General features: G+C 38.6%; 2 protein-coding genes across 4 annotated transcripts; both read left to right on the top strand.

The window, feature by feature from the left end:
* The first annotated feature begins 2,371 nt into the window (after window positions 1–2,371).
* LOC122510913 lies at window positions 2,372–20,548 on the top strand. Of its 3 annotated transcripts, none has more exons than XM_043625872.1 (2): window positions 2,372–2,652; window positions 19,805–20,548. In XM_043625872.1, the coding sequence occupies exon 2, from the start codon at window positions 19,813–19,815 to the stop codon at window positions 20,515–20,517; it is 705 nt and encodes a 234-aa protein (XP_043481807.1). In that variant the 5' UTR covers window positions 2,372–2,652; window positions 19,805–19,812; the 3' UTR covers window positions 20,518–20,548. The 3 variants fall into 3 exon arrangements, with proteins under 3 accessions (XP_043481807.1, XP_043481806.1, XP_043481808.1); XM_043625871.1 differs by lacking the exon at window positions 2,372–2,652 and adding an exon at window positions 5,298–6,179; XM_043625873.1 differs by lacking the exon at window positions 2,372–2,652 and adding an exon at window positions 9,906–10,025.
* LOC122510925 lies at window positions 10,074–12,071 on the top strand. The gene has a single exon (XM_043625886.1). It carries the CDS (start codon window positions 10,074–10,076, stop codon window positions 12,069–12,071), a length of 1,998 nt encoding a protein of 665 aa, XP_043481821.1.
* Window positions 20,549–22,024: the final 1,476 nt, after the last annotated feature.

Genomic DNA, 22,024 nt, shown 5'->3' with positions numbered 1-22,024 from the left:
CGTTTATAATTACTAAAATTTCGACAAAACCAATAGTTTAAAATTTTTAATTTCTCGTCCGCCATATTGGATCCGCCATCTTCATTTTTGAAAAACACCTCGAATTTCGAAAGAAATCAACCTAAACAATGTTTAAGCATTAAAATAAGTTTTTTAATTGGGTTTATCTTGTATTTCTGAATAGAAATACAATGTTAATTTTTACTTTTTTGTATTTAATCCGCCATACTGTCTCCGACATTCAAAAATTATAAAAATCCCACTCGGCATTAAAAAGCTGACATTCTTAGCTTTCATTTGACATATAATAAATATTTTTTTGACGAAACCAAAAATGGAGAGATGAGGTGGCTCCGTTCATAAAGAATGCCCCTTATACATTCTGTAGGGTCTTCTGATCTGCAGATGATTGCTTTGTCATCTGCAAATTCGACCAAAATACAATTGGCTGGGACAATGGAAGCTAGATCTCTAGTGTACAAAGAGTGAAGAATAGGGCTAAGGATACTACCTTGTGGTAGTCCTATGGTGTTGATTCTTGTTGATTCCCAGTTCTTTAAGGTCCTCAGCTAATATATTCGGCATTACACTTGGGAATGCTCCTTTTATGTCAAGAAATAGACCTGCGGTAGTTTGGCGATTCGCGAAACCGGTCCAGACTTCTGTAGCCAGGATAGCTAGGTTGTCGGCGCATGATCTACTTTTTCTAAAACCAAATTGAGTGGGTGATAGTCTCAAATTGTGTTCAAAATACCAATTGAGTCTCAACTAAATAAGTTTTTCTAATAATTTAAATAGACAAGAAGCCAAGGAAATTGGTCTTAATTTCCCGGGGGTGGATTTAGGGATAAAAAGAATTAAGAATTCAGTCCAAGATGGTGGAAAAGTGGAAGATGATAAGATTTTATTGAAAATGTCTAGGAGAGCGGATAAAGCGTTAGATGGAAGGTGTTGAATTATATATAGTCAACTTTATCAAGACTAGGAGAGGATTTAGATTTGAAGGAGGAAATGGCAATTTTAAGTTCTTTTTCAGTGAAGGGATTCTCGAGGAATTCGTCAGCTCTAAAATCGTTAGGAAATTGTTCGCGATACACGGTAGAAGGACAAGTTTCATTCACACGATCATGTAGCATGGCTATAACTTCTGTATCCGCTGAACAAGAAGCCGTAGCCGGCTGCGTAAGTCCACATTGGAGACGTTTCTATATTTTCTAAGAGCTTCTTTTCTTTTGGAAATTGCCAAATCACACGCTTCATTCCACCAGAGAGCTGGAATAACGGGCTTCCTTGATTGGGTGTTGTTGAAGTTATTCCTCTTTGGTTGAGGACATGCCACCTTAATAGTGGCATCTATTCATCTATTCCTTTAACAAGGAGATAGTAATTAGTAATTATCGAGTACGTCAGGGTGAGGTAATGAAGAATTGAATATAACCACATATTGGTAATTTTCTAAGATCCCTTAATTTAAATAAACTATTCTATAAGCTTTTCAATTGAAAATTCATATAAAACATTAAATCTATTGAACCTAACCTGAAAAACAAATCTAGGATTCCAAACATACAAATTATACCATATACAGCGCAATAAAAAATAGGTAAGATCATGAAAGTTACAACTTAGGTGTTTTTATGACTGCTGATTACGAAGCCGATGTTAGTTTATCAAAATTCAAAATGGCGGATCCAATATGGCGAACAATATAATTAAAATTTGTTTGGCTTGTCTTGAAAATCGTTACTCGGGGGTTTTCGGGGTCGATGATGACGAATCCCATGTCGGTTTCTAAAAATTCAACATGGCGGATCCAATATGGCGTTCTTTATTATTTTAACGATTTTTTAAAATTTATTACTCGCGGTTTTTTGCAACTTTTGATAACAAATCCTATATCAAAGGTCACGAAAAACCGCGAGTAATACATTTTAAAAAATCGTTAAAATAATAAGTACCGCCATATTGGATCCGCCATTTTGAATTTTTAGAAACCGACATGGGATTTGTCATCATTGAAAAAAAGCCAATCATAGAAACACCTAAGTTGTAACTTTCATGAGCTTACCTATTTTTTATTGCGCTGTGTATGGTATAATTTGTTTGTTTGGAATCTTAGATGTGTTTTTGAGGTTAGGTTCGATGGATATAATGTTTTATATGAATTTTCAATTGAAAAGCTTATAGAATAGTTTATTTAAATTAAGGGATCTTACTTTTAAATTATCAAAATGAATCTACCCCCATATTGATAATTTAAAAGTGACCATTTTAACGATTTTATGGTATTTTTTGAGGTTAAGGCGAAACCAGGACCCATTGGCCAATTTCTGATGGCGGATTTGGATTCAGCGCATCGAAATACATCGGAATACATATGTCTCGACCCCAGATAAAGACACTTTATTTTTTTTGCGTGGCTGTGTTATCAACGGTTAACGCTACATCAGCTGCCGTTAAACCGCGAGTGACGTTACCGACGGTGCACACTATACCGGCTGCCGTTAAACCGCGAGTGTCGAGAACTTACCGACGGTGAACGCTGCGCTAGCTGCCGTCGATACGCGAGTGACTCTCATGATAAACTTACCTACGGTGCACGCTGCGCTAGCTGCCGTCGACACGCGAGTTACCATCACGATACTTACCAATGTAAGTAAAATTAAGTTTTACGAACTGCGTTGCTCATTATCTGAAAGAAAGAAAAATTAGTTTTATTTCATTATAAAATCAGAGTTTAGTTTATTTTGCTTACCAAAGAATTAGAAGACGTATGTAAATCGCCTTGCTCATCTGAAAAGAAAGAAAAGTTAGTTTAGTTTCTGTAGAAACAATTGACTTTTAATAGATGTCACTAATTGCTGATATAGTCGAAATCTTCCTTAATTAGTTTAGTTTCATTACAAAAATCAGAATTTAGTTTATTTCACTTACCTAAGAATAGAAGACGAATGTAAAGCACTCTGCTCACCTGAAAAAAAGAAAGATTAGTTTAATTTTATCATAAGATTAGAATTAAGTTTTATTTTCACTTATCAGAGATTTGAAAAACGAACGTATTATCATCTGAAAGAAAGAAAGTTTAGTTACAAGTTTAGTTTTATTTTTGATGATTATTAAAGCATTATATTATTGTATCCTCGATCAAAGAAAGGTTTAATTTTTATTTTTGACTGATTAGGATTAATTAAACTCTGTCTTAATTAATAGAGTAAGTATAGTCGTCACCTACCCACGAGAACTTTGTATATTACATCGTAGCGTCGAAATTAACCGCACAACAGAATCTCAATCTTCACACCAAACACACTGAAATTGTGAACCACCACTAAGAAGGGATTTTGAATAAAAACAATTAATTTCATTTGAAACTAATTGCGTCATTTTCTTCACCATTCTCGTGTCTTTTCCTTAATTAAAGAAAAAGAGAAAAGAAGAGAACGAATCATTACATGATATTGGTAGAGATATTCTACAGTTCGCGGAATTAGTAGTGAGTGGGTCGGGCACAATTGTTAAGAAAAAAATTCGAACGTCATTTTTAGCATACATACAGGTTCCAGAAGAAACGATTGCTGATATTGATCGACTTCCAGATTTAGATATTCGCGATAGGGTTAAAAGTCTTGTAGAAAATTATGAACCGAGAAAATGTAAGTCGACAGATGTAAAATTGAGTATTACATAACCTGATGAAACACCGATTTGCCAAAGGCCGCGCAGAATGTCTGTAAACGGAAAGAAAGTGGTAGGAAATCAGGTTAAAGAATAGGTAGACGACGGAATAGTTAAACCATGTAATGTCGAATTTGCATGTTCTTTAGTAGTAACAACACGAAAAGATAAAACCCCTCGCGTTTGCGTAGACTATAGCCCGGTTAATAAGGTAACAATAAAAGATAAATTTTCATCACCGCTTGTAGAAAATTTAATAGATAAACTTAAGGACGCTTTAATTTTCAGTACGATTGATTTAAGAAATGGTTTTTTCCATGTAGAAGTCGACGAACACAGTAGGAAATACACATTTTTCGTTACACATGACGGTCAGTTTCAATTTTTCAGCTCCTTTCGGATTGTGCAAATCACCTCCCGTTTTCAGCGCTTTATGAATAGGGTTTTTAGCCATTAATAAATAATGCAACTGTTGCGGTGTATTTCGATGACATAATTATTTTAGCTCGAGATTACGAAGAAGCTGTCAAACGTTTAGAGTTGGTTCTAAATGTTGCGAGCGATTATGGACTTAATGTAAATTTTAAAAAGTGTAAGTTTCTTAAACGACGTATAGAATACTTAGGTCATGTTATACAAAACGGCAATGTGTATCCCTCACCGGATAAAATTAAATCTGTTGTGCAATTTCCAGAACCGAAAAATATTAAACAAATACAAAGTTTTCTAGGTCTTACGGGGTATTTCCGGAAATTTGTCGAGTCTTATTCTGTTCTAGCTAAGTCGTTAAGCGATTTATTAAAAAAGGATAAACCCTTCCACTTCCGAAGAAACGAGAAGGATGCATTTCAAAAATTGAAATCAATTTTAACTCTTAAGACGGTGTCGGTGCAATTCTACTACAAAGGTCGCCAGAGGACAACTACTTCCACCCAGTACATTTTTGGAGTCGTAACACATGGAGCAGAACGAAACTACAAAAGCTACGAGCTAGAGGTATTGGCGGTTATAGAGGCTCTAAAAAAATTTCGTGTCTACCTTCACGGCATTAAATTTAAAATTGTTACCGATTGTTCTGCGTTTAGTCAAACGATGGGTAAACGGAAAATTTCGGCTAAAACATGGCGATGGGCGGAAACCTTGGAAGAATTTGATTATACAATAGAGCATCGACCAGGCTCTCGCATGAAGCACGCAGACGCGTTAAGCAGAAACGCTATCATGAACATCATTGAAGACAACCTAATTGCCAGGATCAGAAAGGCACAAACTGAAGATCTCGAAATTCAAAGTTTTATCGACACATCGAAGAATAATCCACACACGAATTACCAGTTACGAGGGGGATTACTATTTAAATTGACAAACAAATCTGATGTATTAGTTGTGCCAAACTGCTTGCAGAACGAGTGGTAAGCAGGAAGGGTATCTGCATCCGTTGACGAAATCTGACGTTCCTTTACATACCTATCACGCTGACCATTTGGGTCTATTAGAGTCAACAAGCAAGAAATACAATCACATTTTCGCCGTGATTGACTCCTACACGAAATTTGTTTGGATTTATCCTACAAAAAGTACGACATCACGAGAAGTACTCTCGAAACTTGAATTACAAATGCGCACGTTTGGAAATCCGGCTCAGATCACCACGGATAGAGGAACTGCTTTTACGTCCCAGGAGTGCGAGAGTTATTGCAACGAAGAAGGAATCAAGCATTCGCTGATTACCACAGGTCTTCCTAGAGCCAACGGGCAAATAGTGCGAATTAACAGGACAATTATATCTATTTTGACGAAACTATCGACACAAGATCCCACTAAATGGTATCTTCATGTGTAACGAGGCATTTATTGCTCTCGTTATAATTCGTTTTCTGATTGTTGCTGCCATCTATTTTCGTTTGGGATTATTAGAGATTTTGCGTTGGTTCGTGTGCTTGGCCCCGAGGCCTTCCGGTTCCTCCCGATTTTCTGTTACAGGTGTCGCAGTCCATAGGAGTGACGAAGAGGAGTGAGGCCATGATTACCGTGAGAGTGAGAGAGTCGCGAATAGGGAGAAGCCGCCGGTGCCTTTCGTACGAGCAGTTGTAATTTGTCGACCGTTTCGATTAAGTGCTTTCTCCTTTACCATTTTGATTTGCTTTTTGTTAAGTTAATTCTTTAATTACCAAATTCGAGTTTATTGAATAAAGATCTATCGAGTTAATTGCTTGGTGTTTAGTTATTTGTGCTGTGTCAATTATCTGTCGATTCTTCCCGATCATCGTTGTTAAGTCCAGTTTGATTTTCTCCAAGTCGTTTCTGTCTCACCGTCAAGCATCAGTCGGTTGGCCGTCGCGGAATTTCCCCTTGGATTTCTCATTTGTATATTTATGTGTTTATTGCTTTTTGTCTTGTGCAGAAGATGCATTAAATTAGTTTAATTTAAATAATCTGTCACAAACTTGGCGCCCAACGTAGGGCAAAGCGTTGGCTGCGAGACAGAGACGAATTGTTTAATGGTAAATTTAAATTTGGATATAATTATATTTTGGGTCAGTGTATTTTGTGAATGTCGTTAAGACCCGATATATAAATTTTTTGCCACTCGACGGAAAGAAAAATAAGTGCGGCCGTGTTAATAATTTCGAAAAAGAAGCGAGATAAAAATTTTCAGGTTAACATGTGCTTGCTCTCATGTAAGCAGACGTTTTGAATTGGCGCGAGAGACAGTGTAGAAATTTTTGTATTTGGTCAATTCTTGTTCTGTAGTGAAATTAATTTTTTTTTCTTGGTCTTTATTGGTTAATAGTAATTTAATGACTCGAGGATTCGACAATATTTTTTTTTATTTTTGTATGAATTGTTCCGGTAGTGACGCGTAGAATTCATGAGTTTTTTTTTCTTTTCTTTTCTCTTGGGATTTTTGGTCGAGTATTAATTGTCCGTAAAGGTATTGACGTAGCGTCGGTTGCGTTTGCAGTACAGTACACAGGTCAATACTTTAGCTTCCAAGTTGGAAACAAATCTTGACGGATTTTTCAGGGAAGTGGCCGCGAATAATTAATTTTTGGCCGGAAAATAATTCATGAACCTTATTTGGGGTTAATTGCGTCGGTTATCGGAGTGGAAATTTTTAAAAAATTGACAATAATTTGGCAGGAGTTCCGAAAAGACGCAAGGGTTAGGTACAGCTGTACCGAGCACATGGTCGACGACGCAAGCGAGGCACAGTGGACAATACTATTGCGTCTAAAGGAACTTGTATTTCTTGTAATGCTTTGGCCATTTTTGTATTAATTGATGGCCAGTGTGATTAAAATTATTTGAAAATTTTGTCAAATCAGGAGGAGTACTTTTTTTTGTTATTGTTGTTGTGAGTTTATTTTATTTATTGATTGGTTTTAGAAATAATTATTTTTCAAAAATTGTTTTTTTTGTGTGTGAATAAATTTTTTTTTTGGAAATTAATTCAAAGACTTGGTTGCCGGAAAACGCAGGAAAATTTTAAGCGGCAAAATTTTGGCGTTGGTGGCAGCCATTTGCAATTTTAAATTCAATTGATTTTTTTTAAGTGATAATTTTAATTTTGTTTGTTTTCTGGTTTTATGTATACTTTTTGGAATTGGGGCCAGTGTGATGTTTTTATTAATTGAATAATAATATTTTTCATTTTTTGTTTTTTTGTGATTTATGCTATTTTACGAGTGAAATATATGCATTTATTTTCTCTTCATTTTTTGTTAAAGAAGGAATTTTTGTTCTTCGCAGAGAAAAGAAAACTTTTGTTTTGTTTTTTAGTGATTTAAAAATTTTTTTTAATTGTAACAAATTGAAATTAGAACGAGTTTTTTTTTCTGTTTTTGGTTTCTTTAATAGCATAAAGTAATAAAATTGTTTTTAGTATAAAATAATTTTTTTTCCTTTCTTATTTTTCTCACAATTTATTGTTAACGAAAATCGTTGTACAATTTTTAAGGGACGAATTGGGTAATTCCACGAGGATTTTAATCGGAGAATTCGATTAATTGATTAATAACTGATTAATTGATTGAATTAAAAATTTTCTTTTGGTTTTTATCAGTGGTCATAAGTGACAATTTTGGGAAAAGTGTTATATTTGGAAATTTTATTTTGGGATTAATTTGTTTCTGCATATTATTATTGGTTTATTTATTTATTTGTTTTAATTTATGTGATATTTGGACAACAACAATAAAATTGGGTTGTTAGAAAATTTTATCCGTGAGTGATTATTTGTATGTAGTGTAAAGTAATTGTGAGATTTGTTGAATTTTGGACAAACGTTTAGTCATGGAGACATATGCGAAGCACATGTCTAAGATTTTGGGAAATCGCCAAGCAAGAGTGATTTGGAGGGAGATTCAGAGGACTCCTGTTAATGAAATTGTCCAGGAATTAGAGAATGTTAACTGTAGTACAATAGGGTCAATCCAAGTATTACGGGAACGATTATTACGGTTCAGGACAAAAGAAAGAACGGTGCTGAAAAAGGGCCAAAATTTGCCTATAAGGGAATTGTAAAAGCATAGTGGTTTCCAACAGTTTGAACCCTGCTGAAACCGAAAATGATAGTTAAAAAGTTGCAAAGTGGAGGGAAAGGGGTGAAAAACTACCCCTAAGTCATAAATTCCAATAATTTATGAAAATTAATAACATCTAAAAAAATAAATCAAAATCGCTTGAAAATTGTTACTCGGGGGTTTTTGGGGTCGCTGATTACGAATCTGATGTTAGTTTCCCAAAATTCAAAATGGCGGATCCAATATGGCGGATGACTTTTTAAAAAAATGATACAATTCGCTTGAAAATTGTTACTCGGGGGGTTTTTGGGGTCGCTGATAACGAATATAATATTGGTTTTTCAAAATTCAAAATGGCGGATCCAATATGGCGGATGACTTTTTAAAAAAATGATACAATTCGCATAAAAATTGGTACTCGGGGGTTTTTGGGGTCGCTGATAACGAATATAATATTGATTTTTCAAAATTCAAAATGGTGGATCAGATATGGTTGAATGGTTTTTTATATACCATTGAATTTGCTTAAAACTACTTATATCTACTATTTGACTTGTGCTGATCATCACTTTTCAATTAACAAGAATATTTCATTATCATTATAGCAGCTCGTTTTTTATCGACATTTAACGTATTGTTTACTGTTATTTATTTCTTAAAGAGAATATTTTGGCAACATCTGTAAAGTAGTTCATTTGTTTTTGATCTACATGCAACGTAACGTTATGTGTACTCATTTTTTATCGAAATTGTTTCTCAACATCTTCACTGCTATTCATTTGTTTTTAATCTACATTTAACATATTGTTGACTGTATTCATGTCTTAAAGAGAATATTCTGTCAACACCTGTACTGCAGTTCATTTGTTTTTCATCTGCATGTAACGAATTTTCAAGGGTATTTATTTCTTAACGACAATGTTTCTCAACATCATTACTGCTGTTCATTTGTTTTTAATCTACATTTAACATATTGTTGACTGTTCTCATGTCTTAAAGAGAATATTCTGTCAACACCTGTACTGCAGTTCATTTGTTTTTCATCTGCATGTAACGAATTTTCAAGGGTATTTATTTCTTAACGACAATGTTTCTCAACATCATTACTGCTGTTCATTTGTTTTTAATCTACATTTAATATATTGTTGACTGTTCTCATGTCTTAAAGAGAATATTCTGTCAACACCTGTACTGCAGTTCATTTGTTTTTCATCTGCATGTAACGAATTTTCAAGGGTATTTATTTCTTAACGACAATGTTTCTCAACATCATTACTGCTGTTCATTTGTTTTTAATCTACATTTAACATATTGTTGACTGTTCTCATGTCTTAAAGAGAATATTCTGTCAACACCTGTACTGCAGTTCATTTGTTTTTCATCTGCATGTAACGAATTTTCAAGGGTATTTATTTCTTAACGACAATGTTTCTCAACATCATTACTGCTGTTCATTTGTTTTTGATCTGCATGTAATGTGTCATTGAATAAATCCATTTCTTAACAGGAATATTTCTTTTTCATTTCTACTGCAGTTCATTTGTTTTTGTTTTTGCATGTAACGTATCATTGAATGTGTCTATTTATTAACGATAATATTTCGTCACTATCTCTACTGCAGTTTATTTGTTTTTCATCTGCATGTAAAATATTTTTAAGTGTACTCATTTTTTAAAACATATTGTTGAGTGTATCCATTTTTCATTTATTTTATTGTTTTAACGTTCTGTTGTTTGAAAATGTGATATATAGATTTAACAATGCTTACTGATAACATTTCTGTTTAATCTCATTATTTTTGGTCAATTAATGTGTTGTTTTAAGGTAAGTATATTTTATTTATAACTGGTGAAAGTAGATTTTTGTTTCATTATGGACAATCAATGTGCTGAGTGTAATATATCTTTAAAAAAAAGATCTCGATCCTCATTTACCAGAACATCGTCTGGTGTTACATATTGTAAAAAGTGTTATAACTTGATTCATAAAAGAACTAATGTAACTACCTCAGTGTCTACTATAAGTGATTCTATTGACTCTGATTCCGCATCTAGTATTGAGCATTCCATATCTCTTCCTCTTAATCAAGCTTCTGGCTATCATGGACAATGCATTTTTGATTGCAGAAATTCACAAACACTCAGACTGGTAAGCAAGACGGAGTGTTTGCATGTGTATTTCAAAACTAATATTTTTGTGAAATATGGAGCACGCATATGTCATTCACATGGCAGTAATGATGCTCTGCAAATTCCCACCAATTTTGCTCCTTACAGCGACTCCGTCAACCTAACATCAAATGATGTTCATGATCTATTGCAAGCATTCAAAAAGATGTACGTGAATGATACTACTTCTAGTGCAATTATCTCATTTCTTAATATGAAAAGTGATATTCTTATCTTCGAAACAGGCTTGAATACGGAACAATATCTAGAAGTTTTGTCACTCATTGAATCTTGTGAGATTTCGGTTATTAACAAAGAATTCGCATTAGGTGTGTATTTATCTCGATTACGGCGAGCTTATACTTTTGAGGAATTGGCTATTAAATGGAAAATCGACAGAAATACAGCTAGTAAATATTGTAAGATTTTAATGAATTGTCTTGAAGAAACGCTGATTCCAAAGTATTTAAGATTTCCTTTAAATCGAACTGAAGCATTTGAGCATTTAACTGAAACATCAAAAATATTTTATGCTCCTAATGGAGACAAAATAATCCTCATCTTCGACGGAACTTATTTGTTCATTCAAAAAGGTGCAGACTTCTCTTTCCAGAGAAATACATATTGCATGCACAAATCGCGGAATCTAATAAAGCCAATGATGGCTGTTTATCCCGATGGTTATATTGCGGGTGTTTTTGGTCCGTATCCTGGTAAGAAGAATGATGCTTCAATAATGATCGAATTGCTTGAGAAAGATTATTGGAGTTCCTTTCAAGAAGGCGATGTGTTAGTTGTTGATAGGGGATTTCGTGATTCACTGACACACATTGAAGAAAAAGGCTTTTTATCAAAAATGCCATCCTTTGCAGATGGTCCTAGACTTCCTCTCACTACTGAACAGGCAAATATCTCGAGGTTAGTTACGAGAGTAAGATTTCAAGTTGAAAAGGTGAATGGAAATGTAAAATCTAAATTCAAGTATTTTAACCAAACTACTCAGAATACAGTTCTTCCTCACCTTTTCAGTGATTTCAAAGTGGCTTGTGCATTGTACAACTTAACTTTCAAAAAATCAATTCCTAATGAGCTTGAGAGAGAAATAGCCTACAATATGCTAGAAAGATCTACACAGAAAAACCTGTTACAAGTTGTCATAAAAGAAGAAAAGTTAAATGGCCGTCGTTCTAAATTCGAATCTATTGAAAGTTCTACAATTGAATTTCCAATACTCACTTTAAACGATTTATATAGATACACTTGTGGATGTTACCAACTTAGAATGGCAAACAGATATTTTGCTGACCATGTTAACAGTAATGGAGACTTTCTTTGTCAAATTGCGAAAGAGACGTCAAAAATAGATTTCGTAAAATATGGAATTAATGTTCAATTCTGCAAAAGTTTGTTGTTCAAAGCACAAATTCGCTCCAGACACTCGAATAGCGTCAAATACTATGTGTATGTCCTTTTAGATACAACACTTGATGGTCTCCAATCAATCATTGGTCACAGCTGCGGATGCAAAGTTGGCAACAGAGTTAATGGATGTTGTTCTCATGTAACTCTGATAATTTGGTACTTCGGCTATAGAAGATTCCATGACATGAAAAACCCTGGAATACATGAAAACCAAGTCTTTCCATCTGAAATAGCATCAGATGACACAGACGAGTCAGAAGAATCAGAAGAAGAATCTTAAATACATTATTATCATCTTACATCTTACCTTAAGTGGTCAGATTCCTTGCATCTTATCTTCATTGATTGGATGCAACTTACATCTTACCTTAACTGGTCAGATTCCATGCATCTTATCTTCATTGATTGGATGCAACTTACATCTTACCTTAACTGGTCAGATTCCTTGCATCTTATCTTCATTGATTGGATGCAACTTACATCTTACCTTAACTGGTCAGATTCCTTGCATCTTATCTTCATTGATTGGATGCAACTTACATCTTACCTTAACTGGTCAGATTCCTTGCTTCTTATCTTCATTGATTGGATGCAACTTACATCTTACATTAACTGGTCAGATTCCATGCATCTTATCTTCATTGATTGGATGCAACTTACATCTTACCTTAACTGGTCAGATTACATGCATCTTATCTTCATTGATTGGATGCAACTTACATCTTACCTTAACTGGTCAGATTCCATGTATCTTATCTTCATTGATTGGATGCAACTTACATCTTACCTTAACTGGTCAGATTCCATGCATCTTATCTTCATTGATTGGATGCAACTTACATCTTACCTTAACTGGTCAGATTCCTTGCATCTTATCTTCATTGATTGGATGCAACTTACATCTTACCTTAACTGGTCAGATTACATGCATCTTATCTTCATTGATTGGATGCAACTTACATCTTACCTTAACTGGTCAGATTCCATGTATCTTATCTTCATTGATTGGATGCAACTTACATCTTACCTTAACTGGTTAGATTCCTTGCTTCTTATCTTCATTGATTGGATGCAACTTACATCTTACCTTAACTGGTCAGATTCCATGCATCTTATCTTCATTGATTGGATGCAACTTACATCTTACCTTAACAGGTCAGATGCCTTGCGTCTTAGCTTCATTGATTAGAAGTAACTTACATCTTACCTTAAATGCATTAAATCTTATTTTTATAGATTTGCTTAAGCGCTTTGCTTGGGAGATTTTTAGTAGTTGTTAATGACCCGATGTTAGTTTTCAAATATTCAAAATGGCTGATGCAACATGGCGGGCAATTTTTAAAAACAAATGGATTCGTTTTAGTTTTATTACATATCTGATCCACCATTTTGAATTTTGAAAAATCAATATTATATTCGTTATCAGCGACCCCAAAAACCCCCGAGTACCAATTTTTATGCGAATTGTATCATTTTTTTAAAAAGTCATCCGCCATATTGGATCCGCCATTTTGAATTTTGAAAAACCAATATTATATTCGTTATCAGCGACCCCAAAAACCCCCCGAGTAACAATTTTCAAGCGAATTGTATCATTTTTTTAAAAAGTCATCCGCCATATTGGATCCGCCATTTTGAATTTTGGGAAACTAACATCAGATTCGTAATCAGCGACCCCAAAAACCCCCGAGTAACAATTTTCAAGCGATTTTGATTTATTTTTTTAGATGTTATTAATTTTCATAAATTATTGGAATTTATGACTTAGGGGTAGTTTTTCACCCCTTTCCCTTCACTTTGCAACTTTTTAACTATCATTTTCGGTTTCAGCTGGGTTCAAACTGTCGGAAACCACTATGCTTTTACAATTCCCTTATAGGCAAATTTTGGCCCTTTTTCAGCACCGTTCTTTAGCAGGAACAATTCCGTTCCCTTGGTTGGATATTTATGACTCGGCGGACTCTCAAAGGGTCTTCTTGACTGATGCTCTCTCAGGGCGTAGAGCAAGAAGGGTAGATTACTCGGATTACGAAACGGATCAGGAAGCGGCCATCAATTTGAGTTTGTATGGTAGCAATCCGGTGGGGGAAAGGGACTCACAAGTTTTGTCGAGTAAAGACGATTATTTCTTGGGCTTTGAGCGGGAACAGCAAGTAGGGAACGCCGGAGTAGTTTTGACTAGTAACAGTACGGTTACGACTTGTGTGACGTCAGTGGCCAACTCAGTAGTGACTACAACTACCAATTCAAGCAGACCAGCTGCAACGAATGTAGTTTGGAGTCCGGCCGTAGGTGGCGTCACAACTCCAATGATCACACCGAGTAGTTGGATTCTGAGTCAGGTCGACGCTAGGATGCATTTCCATCCAGATCTGGGCGCTATTTTCGCCCAGAATAGGAACGTGGAATTTAACTGGTTAAATCCTTCCGTAAATTCAGTGGCCTAGACGCTCGAGCCTGTTTCGGAAAGGGTAGTGTCTCCCCAAAATGTAGGAAATTCGGAACCAAGCGTAGATATTGGGAATATTCCCAATCAACCAAACGTAGGTCCTAGGGTTGTCCCTGATCAACAAAATTTGAATCATGGGGTTATTCCTCAACGACCAAATACGGAGCTTGGGGCCGTACCCAAACAGTTAAATATAAATCGGTCCCAAGGGGGGACAGAATGGGAGCCACAGGCCCCCAGAGCAGAATCAGCGGGTTATTATTCCCAAAGGAGTAGGGCCAATCGAATAGGATCAAATCCATACATGAGCGATGAAGCTGGTTCTAGTTCTCCGGATAGGCATTATTACAGGGTATCTTCGCTAAGTAAAGATACCAAAAAGGTGCTTAATCCTCCCGAGGCAGAGGAGTGGGGGAGACGGGCGAAAGGTCTCCCAACCATAGTTAGGGAAAATACGGAAAGCGACAGCTGGGAGGAGTGTAGGAGGTTTAAGATTAAAAAACGGTCCCAAGGGCGGAAAAATAGTTTTTCAGATAGAAATAAGCACTCTGCGTGGCAGTCGTCTAGTGACTCAGGGTCAGACTTGAGTGTGGACTCTTATAAAAAGGGAGATAGGCCAACAAAGGGCCATCATCACCACCACCATGGGTTTAGTTCGAAAATAACAAAAACGCTCAGGGATTGGGAAATTAAGTTTTCGGCGGGCGATAGAGAGGACCCGGAAGAATTTCTAAACCGATTGGAAGATTGTATGGCGGGTGAGAGTATTTCTGGTCAGGAGATTCTTAAGGCGGTCCCTTCTGTTTTACGCGGTGCAGCAAGCCGTTGGTATGGGGTAACGAGGAATGAAATTGTTTCTTGGAAACAATTTAAGAAAGCGTTCTCGAGAGAATTTTTTAGCGTTCTCGATGATGAGGACATTTTGGACGAGCTTAAAGCTCGTACTCAGGCTAAAGGAGAGAAAATCTCAACATATATAATGAGCTTGCGCACAATAACTGATCATCTTAGGCATCCTATCTCAGCCAGAAAATTTTTGCGTGTGGTATTTCGAGGGCTAACACCGGATTATCGAAGGTATATAGCAGGTTTTGAAGTCGAGAATATTGGCGATTTAGAGCGTGTGTTGAGAAAGTATGAAAGGATTAGGGACATCGACAAAAGATATGTTCCACCCCCGGCAAAGGAGAAGATGAGGTTTCCGTCGGCAGCACCCAAGAGTGTTCAAAAAGGGACAAAATTGGACGCTTTAACCGAGGGCTCTTTGTCTGAGAGTAATAAGAGTAGTAAGAAGGCAAAGGGGGTAAAGAAGTCTAAAAACAAAACCAAAGAACAGGAAACAACAACTGATAACAAGGAAAATGCAGTTGATGCATTTGGGTTGGGTCAGGGTCGGCCCAAGGGAGCTGCAGGAGGCTAACCAAACAGAGGGTGGACCAAGCTAATGCAGGCAGCTCCGGGGTCGTCTCAACCGGTAATTTATTCTCAAGTTGTGGGTACCGGGGCCCCACCCAGTGCACCAGGCGGCCAGATGGCTAGTGCATTACCCCAGCAAGGTAGGCCTAAGCCTAGTGTTCCAAACCAGGGCAATGGCCAGGGTCCCTTTTTGGGCACTTGCAATGGTTGTCAATGGTTGCAATCGTTTGTCCCAATGTCCTTACAGAATTTGTTTCAGTTGTCGGCAACAGGGACATTTTGCTTCAGAATATCCTGGCAGACAGCAGGAACAGGTTGGGGTTTCGTGTCAGGTTTGTGGGACTAAGGGAGCAGTTTTTGCTCAGTGTCCAGCATGCTTAGAGTTGAGAAATTATTTGGGCAACGGGAAAGGGGGGGACAAAACAGTTTCTTCCCCCCCAGTCCAAACAATAGGGACAAAAGATAGGGTTCCTGTAGGAGAAAGTAGTGTAGCGTCAAATGAAGTGTTTTTGAGTGTCAAAGAAATGGATTATTCGTTGCCGAGTGAGGAGAACTCACTCTCTAATCCATCTCATGTCTGTGTTGTTGGTGAGGAGGACTCACCTATTTTTGTGGGTAATTCGTGTGTGTCGAGTGAGGAGAACTTACTCTCAAATGTTGGGAATTTGTGTTGGACGAGTGAGGAGAACTCACTCTCAACAAGTGAAAAATGTGTCAGCGAAAAATTGGGCACATCCGGTATAGCAGGGCGGGAACCATGCTCAGGTCGTCGCGGGACTTGGAATGTTTCTGGTGGAAATAATGGCTCGCCTATTGTGGTTACCGAAAATGAGTGTAGCGAATTTGGCCAAACGAATGAGGAGTACTCATTTTCAGTGGGCCGAGATAAAACTGTAGTTGCTTCGGAAATTTTTTATGAGGCCCCCAGTGTTAGTTGGACTAAGAGTGTTGAAAAAGATTCAACACGTAAAGTCCAGGAGAAGGGAGAAGCTGTAGTGAATACAGCAGGCTCTCCCGACTCAAATGAAATTGTCGATGGGACAAGACCGGAAAATAGATACTTTTTAAAGGTAGTCATTGCGGATCGGCCGTATTACGCGTTATTCGATCCAGGGGCAATGGTGTCAGGAATTGGTCCCAAATTGGCCGCGAAATTTGGAGAAAGACTAGAGCAAGCGGATACAGCGATCCAAAGTGCTATAGGGGGATCCACTAAAACATTAGGGAAATTAAGGTTATTGTTGACAGTCAATGGATATGCGCAGTCCTTTGAACTGAAAGCCCTCAGTACCTTAACCCAGGACTTGATTTTAGGAATAGATTTTTGTAGGGAAATGGATATGGATGTCCAGCTTGGTAAAGGTCTTGACGAATAAATGGCCAAGAATGGCATAAGTTTGCGTCGGATAATGGGGAAAGTAACTCAGAAGGTATTGTTGCAGAGTGTGCAGGTATCTCGGAGCTTACCGTGGGCCAAAGAAACGAGGTCCAAAGTTTGGTAAATGAATTGGTCCTTCCTCAGGGTCAGGAACATGGGGTGACGTCATTGACGGAACATAACATTAGGCTGACTGATCACACGCCGATTAAGCATCGGCCGAGGAGAATGTCTCCAATGATCATGCAGTGGTTGATCAAGGAGGTACAAAAATTATGGGACCAAGGCATTATCAAGCCAGCGTCAAGTGATTGGAGCACTGCGCCGGTGGTGGTCAAAAAGAGTGACGGGTCACTTAGATTGTGTTTTGACTACCGGGACCTTAATAAAGTGACAATTAGGGACGTGTACCCAATACCGAGCATCGATTTTATACTGGATAAATTAAGGAAAGCCCGGTATATTTCTAAAATCGATCTCAAGATGGCGTACCATCAGGTACCGATGTCTGTGGAAAGTAAGAAGTACACAGCCTTTTCGGTTCCTGGTTTGGGTCTCTTTCAATTCAAGAGAATGTCATTTGGGTTAACGAACGCCCCCGGTACGTTCCAGAGGTTTGTGGACTCACTTTTTGGTCCAGAATTTGAACCTGTGGTGTTTGGATATCTTGATGATATCATAATTGTCACTGATGATTACGATGAGCACATCAAATGGTTGAGGACAGTGCTCAAGAAATTAGCGTCTGCTGGTTTGGTGGTAAACCCGGACAAATGCGAATTTGGTTGCTCTCGGGTAACTTATTAGGGTTACGTTTTGGACAAGGATGGTTTACGGCCCGATTCCGAAAAAGTGGCACCGGTCTTGGAGTACCCCGCACCCCAGGATATTAAGCAGCTGCGGCGTTTTCTTGGAATGGTTGGTTGGTACTCTCGTTTCATAGAGAATGACAGTGAGATTAAAGTGCCACTCTTGAGGCTTCTCCAAAAAGGAAGAGTTTGGGAATGGACAGCCGATCATGAGGAGGCTTTCCAGACTTTGAAGAAAAAGTTGATTTCGGCCCCGGTTTTGGCTCGTCCGGATTTTATGAAGCCATTCACCGTCCAATGTGGCGCAAGTGACTCAGCGATTGGAGCGGTTTTGACTCAGGAGTCTGAGGATGGCGAACACCCAATAGTGTACGCAAGTAAGGCCCTGACAGCAGCGGAACGAAATTATAGTGTCACTGAGCGTGAGTGCCTGGCACTTCTGTGGGCCATTAAAAAGTTTAGGCCCTATCTTGAGGGTTACCGGTTTAAGGCCATAACGGATCATAGTGCACTGAGGTGGCTCAGAAATCTTAAGGATCCATCTGGTCGTTTGGCTCGTTGGGCACTCGAGATGCAACAGTGGGATTTTGACATTGTGCATCGTCGAGGTGTAAATCACCACGTACCGGACGCATTTACACGTATGTACGAGGATGACGCGGATGAAATGTCAGCTTTCAGCACCATAGATGATCCGTGGTATATCAAGAGAAAACAATTGGTGGAAAAGTTTCCACAGCGTTTCCCAGGATGGTTGGTGGAAAACCAATTGTTGTATCGTCATAGAAACGATCCCTTGTTGTTACCAGTTACGGGTGAAGAACAAGGTTGGAAGTTGGTTGTCCCAGAGGAGCATCGAAACCGTATTCTCAAGGATGCCCATTCCGAAATTGCGGCAGGTCATTTGGGGACAGAGAAGACTTATGCCAGGATAGCGGCCGAATATTATTGGCCATGTATTTGGCACGATGTCCAGAGGTTTGTTCGCGAATGTCCTGAGTGCCAGAGGTTTATGGTCTCACAAGAGGGACCTCAAGGGTTAATGGGTCAAAGAATTGTGGAACAACCATGGGTTGTGGTCGCAGCGGACTGTATGGAGTTTCCGTCCAGTAATAATCAGTGCAAGCATTTGGTTGTCTTCCAGGACTTGTTTTCGCGCTGGATTGAAGTAATGCCAATTAGGTCCGCTGATGGCAAGTCCATAGCCAGGGCGTTTGAGGAGTTGATTGTGTTCAGATGGGACACACCGCATTTTCTGTTAACAGATAACGGGAAAGAATTCGATAACCAGCACCTTAAATCGACCTTGGAGGACTATGGGGTCAAACATCTGACAACGCCGCCATACCACCCCCAGGCAAACCCAGTGGAACGAAGTAACAGGACCTTAAAGACTATGATTGCGACCTTTGTGGGCGAAGATCATCGGAATTGGGACAAGCATGCCCATAAGTTCCGTCATGCGGTTAATACGGCCGTGCAGTCGTCTACTAGGGTTTCTCCGGCCTTTTTGAACTATGGCCGACAACCTCAACCTGTGAAAAGTTTGAGAAGAGAGGTCGAAGGTAGGTCTGTGGTTCAGCAAATTGACCCCCAGGTTTGGTGTGATAGGTTGAGCAGGTTGGACGCTCTTAGGGACTTGGTCGCGAGATTCATTGATGAAAAGCGCGAGAAGCAAAGTAGGTATTATAATCGGAATAAACGGGAAGCAACCTTTCATGTAGGAGATCAAGTTTTGTGGCGCACCCACAAACTTTCGAATGATGCTAACAGATTCTCGGCAAAATTGGCTCCGAAATTTGAAGGGCCTTATGAAATTGTTAAGCAATTGTCGCCATCCGTTTATGAATTAGGGTCAGAAAATAAGCGTCGCGTAGCAAAAGTTCATGTATCTGATCTTAAACGTTATGTACCTCCTCGCGTTAAACTTTAATAGTTATTAATTTTTGAATTGTTTTCAGATTGGTCCATGTCATCCACTACTAAAGGAAAATCCGTCAGCCGCTCGGTCATTCGAAGGATTAAACTTGTGGGCCCTGTGCAGGAAATGTGGATGTCTGTTGTTACTCCAAGACGGAACATGGGTAACCTTAACACCACTGAGAGAGCGATGTCTTTGGAGAAAATGGTCTCTCGTGTTGAGGCTGATCACAGGAACGGACCAACTTTACGCGACCAATTGGAGGCCTCTGGTTCGAATGTCGTTCGACCTGATGAGCCCTCAGTGAAGGCAAAGCCCCTGGAGGAGTGCGAACTACTGGAGGATGTGTCCGATTCGTCGTCAGATGGTTCGGAGATTCTGGCCACTAGTTCAAGAGGCCGTGGAATTACTTTTGGTCCGGTTGAACGCGGCCGAGTGAGACCAAGTGGTAATAAGGTTGGGCCCGTTTTAGAAAAAAGATCGGCCTTAGTTCGTTGCAAGGGTGAAAGTGTTGAGGAGTGGGAAAGTCGTTGTGCTGTGGCTGAATTGGATGAGACCGTGCATGAAGCACCACGTCTTGAGGTCGTCACGATGGAGGTCGGGGTTGAGCCACCTGACCGTGAGTTACCTTCGGGTTTGGTCCGGTCTGGTGTGCCAGCGGCTGTTGTCGTGGCCCGGCCCACCGATGGATTGGCTTTGGATGCTTTGCCTGTCCTTCCCCAATTACTGCCGGACGATTTTTCCGGGGACTGACTCATATAAGGACGGATCCTGAAGTTGACCCACCTTATGGAGTCTGCTTTAATTGTTAGAGCTACGATCATAAGTTGGCCCGTTGTCCGGAGCGAATGGGTTGTTTCTGCAAGAATTGTGGCCGTTGAGGCGTTAGGATTGAAGATTGCCCTCGCTGTTCGCGGGTATATTTTGCTCGTTTTGGACATCTTCCTCGGGCCTTGACTAGAGGAGGTTCTGAAAGTTCTTTTGCCACAGTTGAAGTGGAGGACGTTGTGTTTGAGCCTGCAGAAGCTCCGGAACGAGTTCAGGAGGTTCAGGTGATGTTGGAGAGGGCCATTGTTGTCCCTGATCCACCTGCTATTGTGCCCCCTATTGAGGCAGAGGCGATTAAGGACAATTCAGATGAAGCTGTTGGAGAGCAAGTTGTTGGGCCTTTGGTGGGAGACCTTATGGGTGACCTTCGATTGTTGGAGCAATCACTGTTTGGGCTTCAGCCTGATCTGGTTACTGCGGCCCGTACGGCATTTTGGAAAGAGCGCCAGCTCCGTGGCCCTCAGTATTTATTTTTCTTTTTGGTTTCCTGATTGTTGCTGCCATCTATTTTCGTTTGGGATTATTAGAGGTTTTGCGTTGGTTTGTGTGTTTGGCCCCGAGGCCTTCCGGTTCCTCCCGATTTTCTGTTACAGGTGTCGCGGTCCATAGGAGTGACGAAGAGGAGTGAGGCCATGATTACCGTGAGAGTGAGAGAGTCGCGAATAGGGAGAAGCCGCCGGTGCCTTTCGTACGAGCAGTTGTAATTTGTCGACCGTTTCGATTAAGTGCTTTCTCCTTTATCATTTTGATTTGCTTTTTGTTAAGTTAATTCTTTAATTACCAAATTCGAGTTTATTGAATAAAGATCTATCGAGTTAATTGCTTGGTGTTTAGTTATTTGTGCTGTGTCAATTATCTGTCGATTCTTCCCGATCATCGTTGGTAAGTCCAGTTTGATTTTCTTCAAGTCGTTTCTGTCTCACCGTCAAGCATCAGTCGGTTGGCCGTCGCGGAATTTCCCCTTGGATTTCTCATTTGTATATTTATGTGTTTATTGCTTTTTGTCTTGTGCAGAAGATGCATTAAATTATTTTAATTTAAATAATCTGTCACACATGTAGATCGACTACAACAGACCCTGAATTCAACTTACCAGCGAAGTATAAATGGGCAATTCCACGTGAGATTTTAGTCGACCTCTTAAAATCAGCCAAAAATTTTTTTTTCTATTCTGTATCGAAAAAAACAGATACGTATTTTTTATTTTTGTTTAATTGTCCAAATTCTCGAGTTAAGTATTTTCGAAATTTTGGACTTTTAATTGTAGACCTATATTCAGTAGCATATAAATCCGAAAATATTGAGTTTAGGAAAAAGTTGTCAAAGAATAAAAGTTTTAGTTTTCTTTCGACTTTTAAAAAATGTAAACAAAAAATTGTTTTTTAATTTTTTATTTAAAAAAAAAATTTTATAAACAAATTAATTTTTTTTA

This window comes from Leptopilina heterotoma, unplaced genomic scaffold (assembly GCF_015476425.1).
Source record: "Leptopilina heterotoma isolate Lh14 unplaced genomic scaffold, ASM1547642v1 Lhet_773, whole genome shotgun sequence".
Lineage (NCBI taxonomy): Eukaryota > Metazoa > Arthropoda > Insecta > Hymenoptera > Figitidae > Leptopilina > Leptopilina heterotoma.
Note: the sequence above shows the minus strand (reverse complement) of the source record. Positions and strands in the feature narration are given on the sequence as shown.

What these genes read in the sequence shown, in the direction of transcription:
- LOC122510913 (XM_043625872.1), top strand. Translation starts at nt 19,813, where the DNA reads ATGTCATCCACTACTAAAGGAAAATCCGTCAGCCGCTCGGTCATTCGA.
- LOC122510925 (XM_043625886.1), top strand. Translation starts at nt 10,074, where the DNA reads ATGGACAATCAATGTGCTGAGTGTAATATATCTTTAAAAAAAAGATCT.